This window comes from Nicotiana sylvestris, chromosome 1 (genome assembly GCF_000393655.2).
Source record: "Nicotiana sylvestris chromosome 1, ASM39365v2, whole genome shotgun sequence".
Lineage (NCBI taxonomy): Eukaryota > Viridiplantae > Streptophyta > Magnoliopsida > Solanales > Solanaceae > Nicotiana > Nicotiana sylvestris.
In genome coordinates this window covers 93,470,357-93,490,201 of record NC_091057.1, presented here as the reverse complement: position 1 = coordinate 93,490,201, position 19,845 = coordinate 93,470,357, and the positions used below count along the sequence as shown (strand labels likewise).

At 40.8% G+C, this 19,845-nt stretch overlaps 1 protein-coding gene across 1 annotated transcript; it reads right to left on the bottom strand.

Moving 5' to 3' along the window:
- Nucleotides 1-16,458: 16,458 nt before the first annotated feature.
- LOC138872436 (uncharacterized) lies at nt 16,459-18,000 on the bottom strand. The gene has a single exon (XM_070150429.1). It carries the CDS (start codon nt 17,998-18,000, stop codon nt 16,459-16,461), a length of 1,542 nt encoding a protein of 513 aa, XP_070006530.1.
- Nucleotides 18,001-19,845: the final 1,845 nt, after the last annotated feature.

The following is a 19,845-nucleotide window of genomic DNA, read 5'->3' as shown; positions in this document are numbered from 1 at the left end:
TTCGGAATTCTTATCTGAGCTATGTAATAAATCAATCTGCCTCAGTGTTTAAGTCATTCATACTCTTAAATTAGATCTAAACAGTACATGAAAGTTATGCTAATTATGTGCTTTGTCTGTTTAAGGAGGTATAACTGAGCCCCTGTTTGTATATCTGCTCCTACCTTAAATGTGTAAATATGTGTTTTTGTATGTCACCTTAGATTCTTACCTTTGAAACCCCAAATAAGCCTAATATCCCTCCCCTTTTAGGATTAGTAGTCCTAAACGCCTCCGGTACTGATAGGAAGGGATGGGTAATAGCATGCAATAAGTAATCGAGACCAATTCGTGCTTTAAATACCTTAACGGGGTGGGAAGGGTAGATATGGATATGATGACCACGCGATAACGTCTCGTGTAGCCCCTCATTAAGGAGTGATTACCGGACGTTGTGTGGGGTGATCCATATTTTAGCAAACCTAGGACCCCCTTCCCTTTATTCTTATTTATTTTCTTTAACATTTTTAAACTCTTTATTTTCTAAAATCAGCTTCCTTAAATTGCTCTTTTAAACTTCATCTACTTTTTAACCTTTGTATGTGAAATCCCCTATTATTTGAGCCTTATTTTCCTATATGCTATTTGCACCCAAATTCACAATAATTGTCTGGCTGGGAACCATACTAGTGAATTCTGAGGGTTGCCTAACACCTTCCCCTTAGAATAATTTCGATCCCTTACCCAATCTCTGGTTGTTCAAATCAAATTCTTTTGGTGTACTAATGCACCCTAATCATTAGGTGGTGACTCTTCAAATCAAACCCAAAATACCAAAAGGGAATGAGTTGTCCTCCCAAATGTCATAAACCCGATTTCACGAGAAAAAGGGGGCGCGACAGCATGACGACTCTGCTGGGGATTTTTAGGCTTTTACCATTTCAGACTGTCATTGTGAATTTATGCTTCTTCATAGGCAATTACTTGTTTATTTCCTTTAAGCATTCAATTTCCTTTTCAATTGTAAAACTGACTTGTCTTCTTTGTTTCTTTCCTTTACTACTGCTTTAAATTATGAAACTGCTGTATTTACTACTTTCTTAAATGTGCAAATACGTGCCAACATGATTTTAATTATTGCATAATCATGCTCAACATCATACTCCACTCGTGCCAAACAAATACCATAGCAACACTTATAATGATTGGATGCGCCCTTCCGATATTATCACCCCTAAATCCGGAAAAGGCGTATTTACGGTAAAACCAGTCAATCAACGGTGTAGTCGACGGTTCCGTGCCTTTCCCCCTTGAGTTGTCCGCTTAAGGGTACCAGTCTAAAACCCCATAGAAACCTTACTCTGTTTAACTGTGCATGCATCATGGTCAAACCTAGCTGAGTCAGTTATGTTGTCCGCATAATGACTCTTTAAGATAGCCTTGTCCAAAGTCCACTATGTTTCCCTAAAACCCAAACGGACACTATCACTTTCTGTGTATTTATTTGGAGAACTAAATGCTTTTATGCCAATTGTTGATATTAAGTAGTCGAGTCTGGTGGGGGAAAGGGCCTAACCCTTTTGTCTTCCAAAAATATGAGGCACGAAGTCCCCAGATTTGGCATGGTCACCAACATCCACCCAAAATTGTTAAGATGGTGGGAGGATCTTCATTCCAGTGATCAGACTCTTGTCAGAAAATACCTAGGAAATCTACCTTCCTGCTTGGAAATCCAACCCAACAACAAAATCATAGAAGCTGCTACTCTGTTCTGGGATTGTGATAGGTCCGTGTTCCACTTCGGGGATATTGAAATGATACCCCTGCTAGAAGAAATAGGAGGATTGGCTGGTATACCATGGGAAACTTCGGGTTTGTTAATTCTTGAAAACCGCAAGGGCAGAGGTTTTCTCAAAATGATAGGTCTAAAGAAGAATCCATATTTGACATGTTTGAAAGAGTCTTATATCCCCTTTGATTATTTATACGAGAGGTACGGTCACAACAAATCCTACCGTACCTATCCTGACGAGTGCGCCCTCACATCATTGGGGCATATTCACTGAATGGTCTTTGTCTTCATGTTTTGCTTCCTAGAGATGATAGTGTTTCCAATGAAGAAAGTAAGGATCCACACCGGGCTAGCTATGGTAACCAAAACTTTAATAGAGGGAATTGGGGGGCAACCATTCAGCATAGTGCCCATGATCATTGCAGAGATATACCGAGCCTTGAAAAAATGTCAGCAAGGAGCCAAACACTTCGAGGGCTGCAATTTGCTACTCCAGCTTTGGCTCATGGAGCATCTCCAAAGGGATGAATATCAACAAGAGATTCAGCGTAGAGACTGGGACGATCATATAGCCTTCCATCAGCCAAGGCGAATGAACTATATGGCCAACATGTTCGCCCAGCCGGAAGACGCCAAGGGGTGGTTAGAGCTGTTTGAGAATCTAACTGAAGATCAAGTACAATGGATGTTCGAATGGTCCCCTACTGAGGAATTCATCGCCCGATCTGGGGATGCACCGTTTCTGATACTGATCGGTTTAAGAAGAACCTACCCTTATGTCCCTCTCCGAGTTATGAGAAAGGTGGGTAGGAAGTGGGTTATACCGAAGGTCGACAAGATGAGTCACTTCCGGGCCGACTTTCAGGATGATGATAGCCCTTACAAGTGCCAAGCTCAGCATATATGGCACTGCAAAATCGTCATGGGAAGAGATACCATCGAGCCAGACAGATACCATATTGGTTGTACTCCGTACTATTCAGGCTGGCTGGAGGATAATCATAATGGCCTGGGTCAGCCCGGGTTTGTTCGAGGTCACAGGATCATAGATGAAAGGGCCGAGGCTCAGGTCAAATACAATCAACTGTGTAAAAGAATCTAGGAATGTGAAAGCAAGCACCGTGAGATACAAGAAACCAACCAAAAGCTGATCGAAGAATGGAAAGACATGGTTGTCAGTGCCAACAAGCAACTGGGATACTTGGAGTGGGGTTTAGTAGAGCTGGAAAGGAAATTTCTCAAAAGAATTGAGGATTTGCAGAATGCTGAAGGAAATGAGGGAGGACACCTAGCCAAAGCCTACCTGTTGCTAGGACTTCACGAGTTGGATAAGGTGTTCGATGGAGCCAAAGATGCCGAGTCTGGGGAAGGTCCTTTTGGGACCAAATAGATAGGAGTTTTCTTCTTTTTGCTTTATGAAATGTAATAAGGCCAATGGCCACTAGCGACATTTTATTTCCTGTTATTTAGTGTCAATTTGGGATTCGTCTACTTTTTATCAATAAAATGAGGTATTTAGAATTCTAAGTTCTCCAAATCAATTTGTCGCTAGGCCTACCTCGGGCACAAAGAGGTTCCCTAAACTAGGACATGGTTTACATTCTTGCACTATGTGTTTAAATATCGCAACATTTTCTTATAATCCTCACTAACTTGTTACCTTTTGTTTTTACTTTTTGTTTATTTATTCCCCTCCTCAAAGGTTAGTTTGCGCACTCTGGCATCATTATCCTATCGCATGAGATCCATGAAACCTCCACCTACTCCTCTTCTTAGTCCTGTCAGAAACAAGAACAAAGGGAAGATGGAAGTTCTAAACAACACCAGAAAGGAGAACTCAACTGAACGGGTAGAGGTCACTCATGCTCATGGTACTCAGGTTTCCAAAGAAAATGCATCCCAACTGGAACGAAAGCTGCTGAAATTACAAGAAGAACTTGATCAGGTTCGGAATCTGGCAAATCTGTCATTTTCCCTCACCACTACAGATGTCAATTTCCCAAATTCTCCAAACCCCACACCTCCACAAAATATCCCAAAGCCACAAAACCATCCCGCTTCTTACCACCACTGCAACACCTATCATACTTCCAACAATACTCCACTACTCGTCCCAGAAATCTTAAACTCCACAAATGACCACTTCCACACCCATCACAACACCCCCATCGATGTGGAGACCATGACACACTCCACCCAACCCATCTTAAGCACACCTGAGTCTGATGATAAAGACTCAATCATCAGGAACCTGCCTGAAGAACTTAAGAAACTGACTAGCCGAGTTCAAGGCGTCGAAGGGAGCAAGGGAATCGAGGGTTTAAACTCTGATGATCTCCGCATACAACCAGATATTGAGCTACCGGAGGGGTATAAATCTCCGAAGTTCGAGATGTTTGATGGTACAGGGGATCTGAGAGTTCATTTGAGAACATACTGCGACAAGCTGGTCGGAGTAGGGAAAGACGAGAGGATCCGCATGAAACTTTTTATGAGGAGTCTGAAAGGAGACGCTATGTCTTGGTACATTAGCCAAACCCGAAGAAATGGTCAAACTGGGTAAGTATGGCGTCCGACTTTATGGACAGGTTCAGGTTCAACACAGAAAATGCACCAGATGTATTCTACATTCAGAACCTAAAGAAGAAGCCCACAGAAACATTCCGCGAGTATGCTACTCTCTGGAGATTCGAAGCAGCTAAGGTCAGACCTGCCTTAGAGGAAGAAAAAATGAACAAATTCTTTGTCCCGGCTCAGGACCCACAGTATTATGAAAGGCTGATGTTGATTGAGAGCCATAAATTTTCTGACATCATCAAGTTGGGTGAAAGAATCGAGGAAGGCATCAAAAGTGTTATGGTTACGAACTTCGAGGTCTTGCAAGCTACCAATAAGACCTTACAGTCTGGTGGTGCGTCCAAGAAGAGGGACGTAGGTGCCATAATGGTTGCACAGAGAACCAAGTCTCCTATCAAATACCAAACCTATCCAATGCTTCCACTCACATATCAGCCTACTCCAAACTACCAAACACCCTCACCCTCCTACCAAACTCCATCACCCACTTATCAATCAGCTCCACCTCATACATATCAACCTACTTTACCCAAATATTCCCAACCTGCACATGTCTACTAGGCCTACAATGCTCAACCATCCCACTATCAATCACTCCCTGCATGCCAAAACTTCCCAAGACCTCGACCAAATCTTGACCGCAGACCCCCTAAAAAGTATACCACCATTGCTGAACCCATTGACCAACTATATGAAAGACTCAAAGCGGCTGGTTAAGTCACCTCTATCCCTACTGTAACCCCTGAGAACCCTTCTCAATTTGTCAACCCAAACAAATCATGTGCATACCATTCTGGCATGAAAGGACATATCATCGACGAATGTCGTTCTCTGAAAGACAAGATCCAGGCTCTGATTGACAACAAAATTATTATGGCAAAGGAACCTGCTCCAAATGTCCACAATAACCTGCTGCCAGACCATAATGGTGGAGGTTTTCACATGATCAAAATAGATGATTAGGATCCCGAGGGGTCGATTGGGTTGATCACAGAAGGTGATGATCCAAAGAAACCAATAGTTACTCTCAATCCGATTATAGTCCAGATTCATCCGTTTGAGGGCGCCGAGGTAAATATGTCTTTGCCACTTGAGTTTGAAGCAACATCATCTACAAATACACCAGCACCGATTGAGGTCGAGTTCGTGACTTCAGCAAATACACCCCCGCCGTTCGAAGTTGCAGTTTTGCCACCCATGGCCCATGCTCCTTTCGGAGTAAAGATGTCAACGCCAATCCCAGTGGCAATGTCGGCCGTAACACCATTCCATACCAAGGCTATACCATGGGACTATACAGCTGAGGCAAGGATAAAAGGCAAGGTTAGGCTCGAGGAAACTGTTGCCGCACAAGGTATGACAAGGACTAGTAGGGTCTATACCCTAGAACACCTAGCTAAGTCAAGAAAGCATGACTCTAATCGGTCACCCATCATTGATACTGGTCCAGACAATCTTTGGAGAAAGGTACAGGCGAAGGAATACTCGGTCATCGACCAGTTTAACAAAACACTGGTGCAAATCTCTATCCTAGCATTGCTACAAAAATCTGAGGTACACAAGAATGCTTTGTTGAAGGTGCTGAGTGAAGGATACGTGCCAAGCAACATTACAGACGGAGAAATGGCTAACATGGTTGGACAGGTATTGGAAAGTCACAAAATTACTTTTCATGAGGATGAGCTACCACCTGAAGGGTTGGGTCACAACAAGGCACTGCACATCACTGTGCAATGCGAGGACTACTTCATCACCAGGATCCTAATTGATGGGGGTTCCAGTCTCAACATTTGTCCACTGGTAACACTCAAGAAATTGGGCAAGGGCTGCACGAGATAAAGGATGGAGCCATTAATATGAAAGCTTTCGACGGTTCCCAAAAGGTCCACTATTGGGGAGATTAGTCTGTGTTTGCAAATGGGCCAACTTGGTTCGATGTTGATTTCCAAGTGATAAACGTGTCGGCATCTTACAATCTACTGTTGGGTCGGCCATGTATTCATGCTGCTGGGGCCGTAGCATCGACACTACATCAGGCAGTGAAATTCGAATGGAATCATCAATAGGTGATCATTCACGGTGACAGTAGCAACCCTATATATAGTCGCCAGACCATTCCATCAATCGAGGGGAGAAAAGAAGTTAGGAGGAGAGACTTACCATCACATCGAATAGGTAAATGGTGTTGACAAAGTCAAATGGTGGGATAACAAGATCGAGAGCATACTGAATTGGTGTGGGTACAAACCTGGCAAAGGGCTCGGCAAGAATCTCCAATCGCTAAGCCCATAAAACTCAAGAAACATGGCACCACTTTTGGTCTGGGATATGAGTATACATGGGAGGAATTCAACAGCTGGTCGTCACCATGGTGCGGTCCTTATTATCCACTGGAGTATCACACCTCCTTTTTTCCTACACCCCGGAAAGGGTATAATGGAGTTTTTTCCAACTTAAAGTGACAATCGAAACGTGATTCATTTATTATTAAAAATTCAGAGTCACCACTTGGGATAATTTATGGTGTCCCAAGTCACCGGTTCAAATCCCGAATCGAGGAAAAGATTGACTCTGTTTTACAGTCCGCGAACACAAAAATTGGAGTAAGAAATTCTGTTAACTCGAGAGAAGGTGTTAGGCATTCCCGGGTTTCGTGGTTCTAGCACGGTCGCTCAACTGTTATAATTGGCCTATTATCTGATTTTAATACATGTTTTAGCCTATGGTTCAATTTTAACTTATTAACCGCTCTTATTCATTTTTATGAAGATTGCAACGTCATTTAAAATATGTCTTGAACCATGTCACATAAATGCACCCACAGTCCACGACACATTTTATTTAACGTTGTTGGGATTTGGATTTAGGTCACATGAAATGCACACCCGAGTTTAGGAAGGTAATTTTAAATTACGCGCCTAAAACAACTACGCATTTTCAACTTTGCGAGGGCCATAGAAAATTTGCTAAATGACATGCCTCGAATTCTAAGGATTTAAAATTAATTAATGAGGGCCATGAGTTCTGATGTTTTATTGTGGATGGAGTAGTATAAATTGATAAGTACAAAAGGCCTAAAGAAATGGGTTAGCTACATGCGTATCACTGGAGCCTTTTGTTATAGCATACTACTATTTAGAAAGGTGGAGTTAGCATTTATGTGAAAATAACAAAAGACAGGTGTCAGCTTTGGGTTCATCTTCATATCATCTTCAAAAGACCGACTTTCGTTTTCAAATTCTAGAAAAAAACTAACAAAATTTTATAACAAAATAATGAATCTTAAATGACCATATGAGCACAAAAAAAAAAGAAACCATGCTAAAAACTATTCAGATGAAACAGAAGGAACAAAACAAACATGGACATACAAAAATGCATTTTAAACTTGATTATAACAAAGAACACATAAAGTAATTAATTTATTTAACACTATGCTAAAGAGAAAGTTGTAGTATCACCACTATAACTTCTACAGTACCATTTTGAAGCAGAGGAAGTTGAATCTTCACATGGTTAATTTAAGAAAATATGCAGCCAATAACAAAAATTGAAGATAATATCCTTCCACTAACGCAATCTATTTTTTTTACATCTTAATATTGACAAATTGTTCAACTTCACATACTTTTTTAAATTTCAAAATATGAACATGGTGCTACATGGTCTTGAAATCTAAATGTAAACAAAACAATACCTACAAGAGAGTGAATTCAAATGAATAAAATCTGAAAGTTGTAGAGTCAATACAGCAGCAACAACAAAATCTCTATCAACTCTTTTTCAAACCCAAGATTCAAGGCCCGAAATGTTGAAAGAAAAATTTAATGAAAATTTTCAACCTAAATTTCTCTCCTCCCCCTCCTCTCTTCTTTTTTCTTCTCAAATTTTCTCTTCTATTTATAGCAAAATTTTCGAGATTTTTCAGATTTTGTTTTTAAAAATATTTTATTATATTATTATTTTTTAATTAAAAGAAATCCCACTTACAAATTGGTTTTATTTTTTTATTAAAACAAATCCCACCTTTCTTTACTTTTATTTTTTAAATTCCAACTTTAATTAATTTTATCTTATTTAAAATCCTACTTTTTTTACTTTTTAAAAGAGAATTCCACTTATTTAACTTTTCTTAAAAAAACAATCCACTTTCTTTTGCTTTTCTTTTCAAAATGCTACTTTCTTTTACATTAAATTTTTTTAATTTTCAGATACACTTACATTTATTTTTTATTTCCAACTTTCTTTTACTTTTCACAAAAGTTTACTTTTTTTTTTTTATTTTAATTTTCTACTTTTCTTTACTTTTTAAAAGATAATTCCACCTACTTTTACTTTTATTTTATTTATTCAATACTTCCTTTTTTCTTATTTTTTAAATCACTCCTGAAAATTAAAAAACAAATAATATTTTTCGGATTTTTTTTATTATTTTAAGAATACAAATAAAAATAAAACAATGTTAATAGTAATAATTCACCTTTTAAAATTTTATATTTTTAACCAATAATAAAAAGTGTAACAAAGCTAAAAATTGTAGGTTAAAACCCCTAAAATATTTACATAGAAGAAGTGATAAAAATTAAATGTTGTAAAAAATTAGGTGCTCACAGCTGCCCCTCTTTGTTTGGAAACATGAAGAGTTTTCAAGCAAAGATAAGGTGAGCCATGTGACTAATTTTTGAACATATTTTTATTCAAAAGGGAAGAAATAAGGATAAGAGAAAAGAGAAAGGGTGCAACCGAGTCTTGGTTTTGGACAACCTACATATCCCGGGTTATAGGGGAATCAGGCCGCGTGTAGTTCAAGAAGTTTTTGTAGCTGGTACTATCGAAGAGCTGTGATTTTGCTGCTATTGCTGCTATTTCTGCTTACTGAACTCCTTATTACACCGTAACAAAATAAAAGAAGCCAGACTAAACTATGATATACGAATTACAAGAATCCTATCTATCTCTTCAAACTTGAACTTGCAGTTTCTGCTGCCCTGCTGACTTGTACTCTCTGAGTGAGATTCCTTTGTTGCTGACTTGAATTGCATTCTGAGATGTTTTCCCTTTGTTCTTCAAGTGGGCTCCTGATTGTTGTCTTCCTTTGAACCTTGTTGCTTCCCTTTGTTCTCCAGGTAGGCTCATGATTACCAACACTTGCGCTGCTTTTCCTCAAAACTTGAACTGCTTCCCTTCGTTTTTCAGGTGGGTTCCTGATTGCTGAACTCTTTTGAACCTTGCTGCTTCCCTTCGTTCTCCAGGTGGGATCCTGATTGCCAATACTTGCACTGCTTTTCCTCGAAACTTGAACTGCTTCCCTTCATTCTTCAGGTGGGCTCCTGATTACCAACACTTGACTTGCTGCTTCCCTTCGTTCTTCAGGTGGGCTCCTAATTACCAATACTTGAACTGTATTCCCTTGCTCTCCAGGTGGGCACCTGATTTCCAAAACTTGAATTGTATTCCCTTGCTCTCCAGGTGGGCGCCTGATTGCCAAAACTGGAATTGTATTCCCTTGCTCTCCAGGTAGGCGCTTGATTGCCAAAACTTGAACTGTATTCCCTTTCTTTCCAGGTGGGCGCCTGATTGCTGAAACTTGAATTGTATTCCTTTGCTCTCTAGGTGGGCGCCTGATTGCCAAAACTGGAATTGTATTCCCTTGCTCTCCAGGTGGGCGCCTCATTGCCAAAACTTGAATTGTATTCCCTTACTTTCCAGGTGGCCGTCTGATTGCTGAAACTTGAATTGTATTCCCTTACTTTCCAGGTGGCCGTCTGATTGCTGAAACTTGAATTGTATTCCCTTGCTTTCCAGGTGGGCGCTTGATTGCTGAAATTTGAATTGTACTTCTTCCCTTCGTTCACCAGGCGGGCTCCTGATTACTGAAACTTGAATTGTATTCCATTGCTCTCCAGGTGGGCGCCTGACTGCTGAAACTTGAATTGTATTCCCTTGCTCTCCAGGTGGGCGCCTGACTGCTAAAACTTGAATTGTATTCCCTTGCTCTCCAAGTGGGCTCCTGATTACTTGACTTAAACTGTCTTCTTCTTGAAACTACTTTTCTTTGACTTGTCCTCCTTTGTTTCTCCAGGCGGGTTCTTGATTGCTTGGGTATGAACTGCTTTCTATTCATTGAAACTAGTGTTGTCCTTACCTGCTCTTCATATGGGCACCTGACTTCCACAAAATAGACAAAACAAAAGAAAATTTTCTGCCCCAGTTTGGTAGCCGGGCATATCCGTGGGTGTTAATTGAATCATGCTACCAAATATCTATAAGAATTTGAAAGCTAGATCCCATTATCCAGGAGGGTCCTGAAAACTTCTAGTAAAATGCATATTTCAAAGCTACATTATATCTTCTAAAGGTATGACTTCTGCTGAATTTTGTTATCTAAGATAGACTTAAAACTCATCCCATTATCCAGGAGGGTCCTGAAAATCAAAATCAAGTTTTATCTTAAGAGTGACATTTTTAGGGCTAAGTTATACTCCCTTACAGTAGAACTTATGCTAAATCTTGTTATCTAATGGAATTCTTAAAGCTAGGTCCCATTATTCAGGAGGGTCCTGAAATTTTTTAGTGAATCCTACGTCAAGCATGCAAACTTCGAAGTTCCGCTTATATTCTTTTAGGGTACATTTATGCTAGATTCTTCTACTCATGATTATTTTGAATTTTAAACTAAGTCCCATTTTCGAGGAGGGTCCTGAGAACTTTGCGATCAAACCTGCTTGGTACTTGCTCTTTCTTCACATCCGAAACAAATGAAATTTTTGCCCCTGTTTCAAATCAAAGAAAAATCTTGTCAGTTTAAAGTGTGTGGTTTGTTGTGGCATTCTTGCTGAAGGTGGTTCTTCCTTTTCCATGCTTTGCTTTGACTGGCTACCTTGAGCCGGTCGAGAATTGTTTGACCTTCTGATTTATCCTTAACCCCAGGACCCTAGATGATCTGAGTGCTCTACACCCCAACCGTTGTTTTTCATTTTTGACCTCTACATAACCCGCGACATTACTGAACCATTTCACCGATTTAACTTTTGCTTACACTCTATGTCCCACTTTTCATCACACTACCTCTGGTATGTCCTAGCCGCATTTTGCTTTGTGCAATTTTGAAACTGGTAGTAAACTTTGAAATTCCTTCTTATTTGTTGAAACAAGGCTAACCTTGGAAGAGCTTTAGAGGAGAAAAATTAACAGCAATGAAATGCGACGATTTTGAGAATTAAGAATAAAGAAGAAAATCCAAATTTGGATGACTGTTAGAGAGAGAAAAAGAAACTTATCTGAGTGGAGTAACTGGCACCAATAATCATGGTATGCATTTTGGATTAATCAACCTAGTCTATTGAACTAATTACTTTTCCAATTGTTTTACTTTGTGCTCCAAGATCTCCGCAACCCGATGTTTACTTTCCGCCAGCTTACAGACCTTGTTCGGCTTACAGTGCCCTAAAGGGTTTTCACCGGCAAACCTCTCTCATTTGTTCATTCCTTAATTCTTTGTCGCCTCATGGTGACCGTGAAGGTTTTCACCAATAAGACTCTCTCATTTTTACTTTCTCTCAGCTTTCGTCGCCTCATGGTGCCCACGAGGGTTTTCACCAATAAGACTCTCATTTTTTGATTTCTCTTGCTTAAACCAGAGTGTTGCCCCTGATATGAATCCTCTTTACTTGCTTGACTTGATATCTCTTGAAGACTGATCGGGAGGTCTTTCTTTGGACGACAATGTGGGCTCTTTTGATATGTTTGGAAAGAAAAGGGTATCAAAAAGGCTAAAAGCAACTTAAATGGGTCAAAATTACAACTTTTGGAATCTGATCTCTTACCACAATCACGACTTCTGCCCTAGTTTCTTGCTTGAGGATTTTTTATTTTTATTTTGATATGATATGACCGAGCCGTGAGGCTGCCTACGTATCCTTAACATGAATCAGGTCAAACGTAGTTCACACCTGAATTTCTTTGTTTTCTTGTATTTTCTCTTTTTGCTTCTTTTCTTTTCGCTTTTTTTTCTTTTTCTTTTCTTTCTTTTCTCTCTTTTTCGTTAGTGATTCCAAAAGAGGGGTATGAAATAAAATAAATAAGGCTCAAAAGGGGAAACAAAGGGTAGAGGGATTAGATAGGAGAACAAATTGCCTTCGTCATTCCAATCTTCGAAACAATGCCAAGTACAAACAATCAACAATTGAACCAAAGAAATCATACATAATATCTCTTGAGTGCATCAGAATTGATAGCCATGTCTACACATTTGCCTTCGATATTTTTTAGATACAAAGCACTATTGGACAACACTATTGTTGCAATGAACGACCCTTGCCAATTTGGGGCGAACTTGCCCTCCGCTTCGGCTTGGTGTGGAAGGATGCGCTTTAATACTTGCTGACCCACTTCAAACTTTCCTGAATGCACCTTTTTATTGTATGCTCTCGCCATGCTCTTTTGATATAACTGGCCATGACACACTGCTGCCAAACTTTTTTCATCAATCAAACTCAACTATTCCAAATGGGTTTTGACCCACTCATCATCATCAATCTCAGCCTCAGCGACAATCCGAAGGGACGAGATTTCAACTTCCGCAGGTATCACTACTTCAGTGCCATATACCAACAAGTAAGGAGTTTCACCTACTGAAGTACGAACACTAGTGCGATGACCCAACAACGCAAATGGTAATTTTTCATGCCATTGCCTGGAACCTTCTATCATTTTCCGAAGTATCTTCTTTATGTTTTTGTTGGCTGCCTCGACTGCTCCATTCGCCTTGGGATGATATGGGGTGGAATTGCGATGTGCAATCTTAAACTGTTGACATACCTCTTTCATTAAATTACTGTTAAGATTAGCACCATTATCCTTGATGATCACCTTTGGGATTCCAAATTGACAGATGATATATGAGTTAACAAAATCAACCACTGCTTTCTTGGTTATAGACTTGAAAGTTTTAACCTCAACCCACTTGGTGAAATAATCAATGGCTACCAGAATGAACCTGTGACCGTTGGATGCTGCTGACTCAATTGGTTCAATGACATCCATGCCCCAAGCAACGAAGGGCCATGGTGCTGACATTGTGTGCAATTCCGATGGTGGAGAATGAATCAAATCTCCATGTATCTGACACTGATGACATTTACGCACAAAACTGATACAATCTTGCTCCATGGTAAGCCAATAATAACCTGCTCGGAGAATTTTCTTCGCCAACACATATCCGCTCATATGTGGTCCGCAGACTCCCAAATGTACATCGGACATGACAGTCGTAGCTTGTCTAGCATCTATGCATCTTAACAATTCAAGGTCTGGTGTTCTTTTACAAAACACCTCCACTGAAGAAAAATCCACTTGCCAACCGTCGAATTGTTCTCTTTTGATCCCCCATGGCTTGCACCAGATATACCCCCATTCTGATGTACTCCCTGATATCATGGAACCACGGTTCACCAGCAAGTTCTTCTTCCACCATGTTATAGTAAGCATGCTGATCGCAGACTTGAATATGTAGAGGATCGACATAAGCTTTGTCCGGATGGTGCAACATTGATGCCAAGGTAGCCAAAGCATCGTCCACCTCATTATGGACCCTTGGAATATGCCTGAACTCTACTGATCGAAAGTGTTGACAAAGATCATGCAAACATTGTTGGTATGGTATGAGCTTTAAATCCCGTGTTTCCCATTCTCATTGAATCTGGTGCACCAGAATATCCGAGTCTCCCAAGACCAAGACTTCCTGGACACCCATGTCTGCAGCTAGCCTTAAACCCAAAATGCATGCCTCGTACTCAGCCATATTGTTGGTACAATAGAAACGAAGCTGAGCCGTAACAGGATAGTGATGCCCTGTTTCATAAATAAGCACAAACCCTATTCCAACTCCTTTCATGTTGGCAGCCCCATCAAAGAAAAGTTTCCAACCTGGTTTTTCAATCTGCTCCAGTTCGTAGATATGTATCACCTCTTCATCAAGAAAATAAGTTCTCAAAGGCTCGTACTCTTCATCGATCGGGTTCTCAGCCAAATGATCAGCCACTGCTTGGGCTTTCATCGCGGTCCGAGTCACATAGATGATGTCAAACTCTGCGAGGAAAATTTGCCACTTTGCAAGTCTTCCTGTGGGCATAGGCTTTTGAAAGATATACTTCAACGGATCCAAGCGCGAAATGAGGTAAGTAGTGTAGGATGACAAATAATGTTTTAATTTCTGTGCTACCCAAGTTAGGGCACAACATGTCCTTTCTAGGTGAGTGTACTTAACCTCATAAGCCGTGAAATTCTTGCTAAGATAGTAGATGGCCTGTTCCTTCCTGCCAGTGATGTCATGCTGACCCAATACACAACCAAATGAATTTTCTAGGACTGTCAAGTAAAGAATCAAAGGTCTCCATAGTTTTGGTGGAACCAGCACAGGTGGGTTTGACAAGTATCATTTTATATTATCAAATGCTTCTTGACACTCATCAGTCCACTTGACTACAACATCCGTCTTCAGCAACTTGAAAATAGGCTCACAAGTTGTCGTGAGCTGAGCTATAAACCTGCTGATATAGTTCAACCTCCCTAACAGACTCATCACCTCAGTCTTGTTCCTCGGAGGTGGCAATTCTTGCTTAGCTTTGATCTTTGACGGGTCCAACTCAATGCCTCGACGACTGACTATGAATCCCAAAAATTTTCCGGATGGAACACCAAATGCGCACTTGGCAGGGTTAAGTTTGAGGTTGAACCTGTGAAGCCTCTAGAAAAAAAAAATTCCTCAAATCTCCGACGTGGTCGGCCTGCTGCTTTGACTTTATGATTACATCGTCTACATATACCTCAATCTCCTTGTGTATCATATCATGGAACACAGTAGTCATTTCCCTCATGTAAGTTTCCCCATCGTTTTCAAACCAAATGGAATTACTCGGTAGCAATAAGTTCCCCATGGCGTGATGAATGCCGTCTTTTCCGCATCTTCTTCATCCATTAAAATCTGATGATACCCTGCATAGCAATCCACAAAAGATCCAATTTCACACTTGACGCAATTATCGATCAAAATGTGGATATTGGGTAGTGGGAAATTATCCTTTGGACTTGCTTTGTTGAGATTGTGGTAATCAACGCATACTCTGAACTTGCCGTCCTTCTTTGGTACTAGCACAACATTAGCTAACCAAATGGAATATTGTGTGACCCGAATGACCTTTGCGTCCAACTGCTTGGAGATTTCTTCCTTAATCTTCACACTCATATCAGTTTTGAACTTTCTCAATTTTTGCTTGACGGGAGGGAATGCCGGGTCAGTGGGTAATTTGTGGACCACCAAATCAGTGCTCAAACCTGGCATGTCGTCATATGACCATGCAAAAATATTTTTGTATTCAACTAGTGCTTTGATTATCTCTTCCCTGATCTTTGGTTCAAGGTGGATGCTTATTTTAGTCTCTCTGATATTATCCGCGTCCCCTAAATTGATGTCTTCTGTATCATTCAGGTTGGGTTTGGGTGTTCCTTCAAAGTTATTTAATTCCTTACTAATTTCTTCAAAAGCCCCATCCTCATCATATTCTGATTCGTCATCACACTCTACTTCTAGAATTATTATTTCAAAATCAGATTGATGTTTAAGACTGGACTGAGGATTCTTCATGCATACCATGTCATTAGAACCAATGTAAAATGAACTGTATAGAAAAGAAAAGAAAAACAAAAAGGAAAACCATCAAGAATAATGAAGAAAGGGAGATTGCATTTCATTGAATGATAAAAGATAACAAGTTTTGCACACTCAAACAGACTGAAAGATAAAAATCTAGATTACAACCCTGGAATAACCCAGACAAACCGAAGAAAAATCAAAATAAACTACCAAAACTCCTTCTGAGTGGGGAGAGGAGTAGCCTTCCAATTGTTAAGCTTTATTTTTGGCCCGACAAATTGCACTTCCACGTTGCTAGAACCTTCTCCAATTTCGACCATGTTTACATCATCGAACAATTTCTCGAATTTTTCAATTAATTACTTGTCAGGATCAATCATAGAACTGAGAATTGCTGTTACTGGGCGACTTCTGATACCGGACTTGACAGATGATTTAGAAAGATGTGGTACCGGCTTTAGAAGGACCCATGCCCTCTTTTCAATTTCCTGGCTCTCTTTATGTGTGCGGTTGCGGTCTTGAATCCCAGGCCAAATGTTCCCAAGTTTATAGGGAGGGACACCGGCTGTATGATACCCTGCAGAGATGAACCCAAACCTTTGCCTGGTACAAAACCATTCTTCAACATTTTAAAGGCCACCCTGACTGATGTGGCGGTTATCTTCGGATTTGGAATGTATTTCCCCTCTGGAACTTTCTCGACCAACATCGTGTCAAAAACCTGGTAGACCCACGACCCCTTGTCATCTTCCATTTCAATGAATGGAACAACGGCATTGCTATGAGCGCACAAATTATCTTCGTCGTGCACAACTATTTCCTGTCTATCCCATTCAAATTTGACCATCTGGTGTAGTGTTGATGGGACTGCTTTATCTGCATGAATCCATGGTCGACCTAACAGCAGATTGTAGGAAACAACTATGTCTAGCACCTGGAACCCCATTGTGAACTCAACTGACCCTATTGTCAGCTCTAGCACTATATCCCCAACTGAATCTTTGCCTCCGCCATCAAATCCCCGCACGCAGATACTATTCTTATGAATCCTCTCATCTTCTACTTTCAACTTGCTTAGAGTGGAGAGAGGGAAAATATTCGCACTGGAACCGTTATCGACCAATACCCAGGTAACCACAGAATCCTCACATTTCACCGTAAGGTAAAGAGCTTTGTTGTGCTCAGTACCTTCTACAGGCAATTCCTCGTCAGAAAAAGTGACTCTGTTCACTTCAAAGATTTTGTTTGCTATCTTTTCCAGATGATTCACTGAGATTTTATCGAGAACATGAGCCTCATTTAGGATTTTCATTAAGGCTCGACGATGCTCGTCTGAGTGGATTAACAATGTCAATATTGAAATCTGAGCAGGCATCTTTTTCAATTGTTCCACGATAGAATAGTCTTGCATCTTCATCTTTCTCAAGAATTCCTCTGCCTCTTCTTCAGTTATAGCTTTCTTCACTAATACTGGGTTATCTTTAGCTTTTCTTAACTCCTTGGGGGCAAAGCATCTCCCCAAACGAGTCAAACCCTGGGTCTCATAGACTTTTTCTTTAACTTCTTTCCTTTTATAAGTCACTATCACCCGTTCATAATTCCACGGAATAGCCCTGTTATTGACTATCGGTAACTGGGTTACCGGCTTAATAATGACATGATCTGTGCGGGCACCCTCCACAATTACGATAGGTCTGCTTGCCACTCTTGACACAACCATTTTCACCCTTTCTTGTTTTCCTTCCATATTACTTGAAAACCTCTTCTTAACTGCCATAGATGGTTCAATTGGCTTGACCTCACTGGACCGAATCATCACGATGGTCTGTGAAGGCTTCTTGGCCTCCCCTCCCTTATGCATTATTTCAATCATATTTGTCTCTTGGTGGGTTGGCATCAGATTCCGGTTGATATTAGGCGCCTCTAGAGCTTGAACTTCAATTCTATTAGTATCAATGAGCTCCTGGATAGCACTTTTTAAGTGCCAGCACTTCTCCATGTCATGACCCGGAGTACCAGAACAATATTTGCAGCTTAGAGAATAATCCAAATTTTTTGGGGAAAGATTTGGCAATTTTGACTGTATCGGCCTTAGCATGTCCAGTTGTCTTATCCTGTGAAACAGACTAGTATATGATTCTCCCAATGGAGTAAAGGTTTTCTTTTTCTGTAACCTTTCATCCTTAAATGCTTGATTAGGCCGGAAACTTGGTCCAGGATGGTTTTAGTAGGCTCTTGGTGGTGGATAAGTGTTTTGGGGAATGGGCGCATGCCATTGCGCGTGGGCAGGAGGTTGGTTGTATGTTTGGGCGTGGTGGACAGAAAAATGAGGTTCTGGTGGGGTGGATTATACTGGGTGTAGGGGTAAGTTTGGTGGTGGGGTCGAGGCTAATTATAGTGGTAAGATGAACCTCTAGGTCCGAACCAAGCTCCTGAATCAATTGTTGCCACATCCTCTCTCTTCTTTTTCCCAATTATTCCTCTCGCGCCGCCCTGAATAGCCTGAGTGGTTGCCTTAATAGCTGAATAACTCTTGATTTTATTTGACTTGAGCCCTTCTTCTACCACGCCCCCCATTTTCACCACTTCGTTGAAGGATTTGCCTATAACCGATACCAGATGACTGAAATAAGTGGGCTTTAAGGCCTGCATGAAATAATCTACCATTTCACTTTCTTTCATCGAAGGGTCAACCCTCGCTGTTTGCTCTCTCCAACGAAAACCATACTCTCTGAAACTTTCACTGTGCTTTTTCTCAAGTTTTCTCAAGGACAGTCGATCCGGAAAGACCTCGAGATTGTACTGGAAGTGACAAGAAAATGCTTGGGCTAGATCATCCCATGTGTACCATCTTCCGTGATCTTGCCGGGTATACCATTCCAACGCTGAACCACTCAAACTTTGACTGAAATATACCATTAGCAATTTATCCTTCCCTCCAGCTCCCCTTATTTTGCTACAAAACCCTCTCAAGTGCGCTATTGGATCACCGTGCCCATCATACAAATCAAACTTGGGAATCTTAAACCCTGCCGGCAATTACACATCTGGAAATAGACATAGGTCTTTGTAAGCCACACTTACTTGACCTCCCAACCCTCGCATGTCCCTGAATGACTATTCTAAGCTTTTAACTTTCCTGAACATCTCCTCATGTTCGGGATTTTTGGACGGTTTCTTAGCTTCCACAGGAAGATCGAAATGAGGAGTGTAAGAATAGGGTTCCGGAGCTTTGAAAGTGGGCTCAGGGGGTAATACTGGTTGTCATGAGCCTGGAATAAAGGCTCACTGGAGGATCGGTGAATTGTAGTAGGCAGTGGTGCTACGAAGACATGAGTGACTGGTGGAGGAGGGTACAGAACTAGTTTGAGTGGTGGAGCTTATGGGGTTTGGAATGTGGTGCCTTGGTAGTGATGGTAAATAGGAAATCTTGCAGATGAATCAACAGTATGATGTTCCTGGGTTTGAGTCAATGGTGGGATGAAAGCATGGTTGGCGGGGTAAGCTGGTGGTGGTTTCCCTTTTGCCCAGGCCTGGTACATTTTGGCCATCTACTGCTTCAACTTATACATCTCTTCTTTCATCGAATTAACATCCAATTCTTCCACCTCTCTTGAAGGAATGATGCTACTCGCATCAAGTTCTTGGTTAGACATGATCAATTCGCCTTTGGACTTGGTGTTGTATGGATGGGTTGCTAGAATGCTCAATAAACTAACCACCTGCCTTAGCTCTACAACATCAACAACAAACTCGTTAGTGATTAGAGCTTAACAGATTGGTAACCGCATATTTGTGGAATGCAATGCACCTAAGTAATTAATCATTTGTATCATGTATTTGC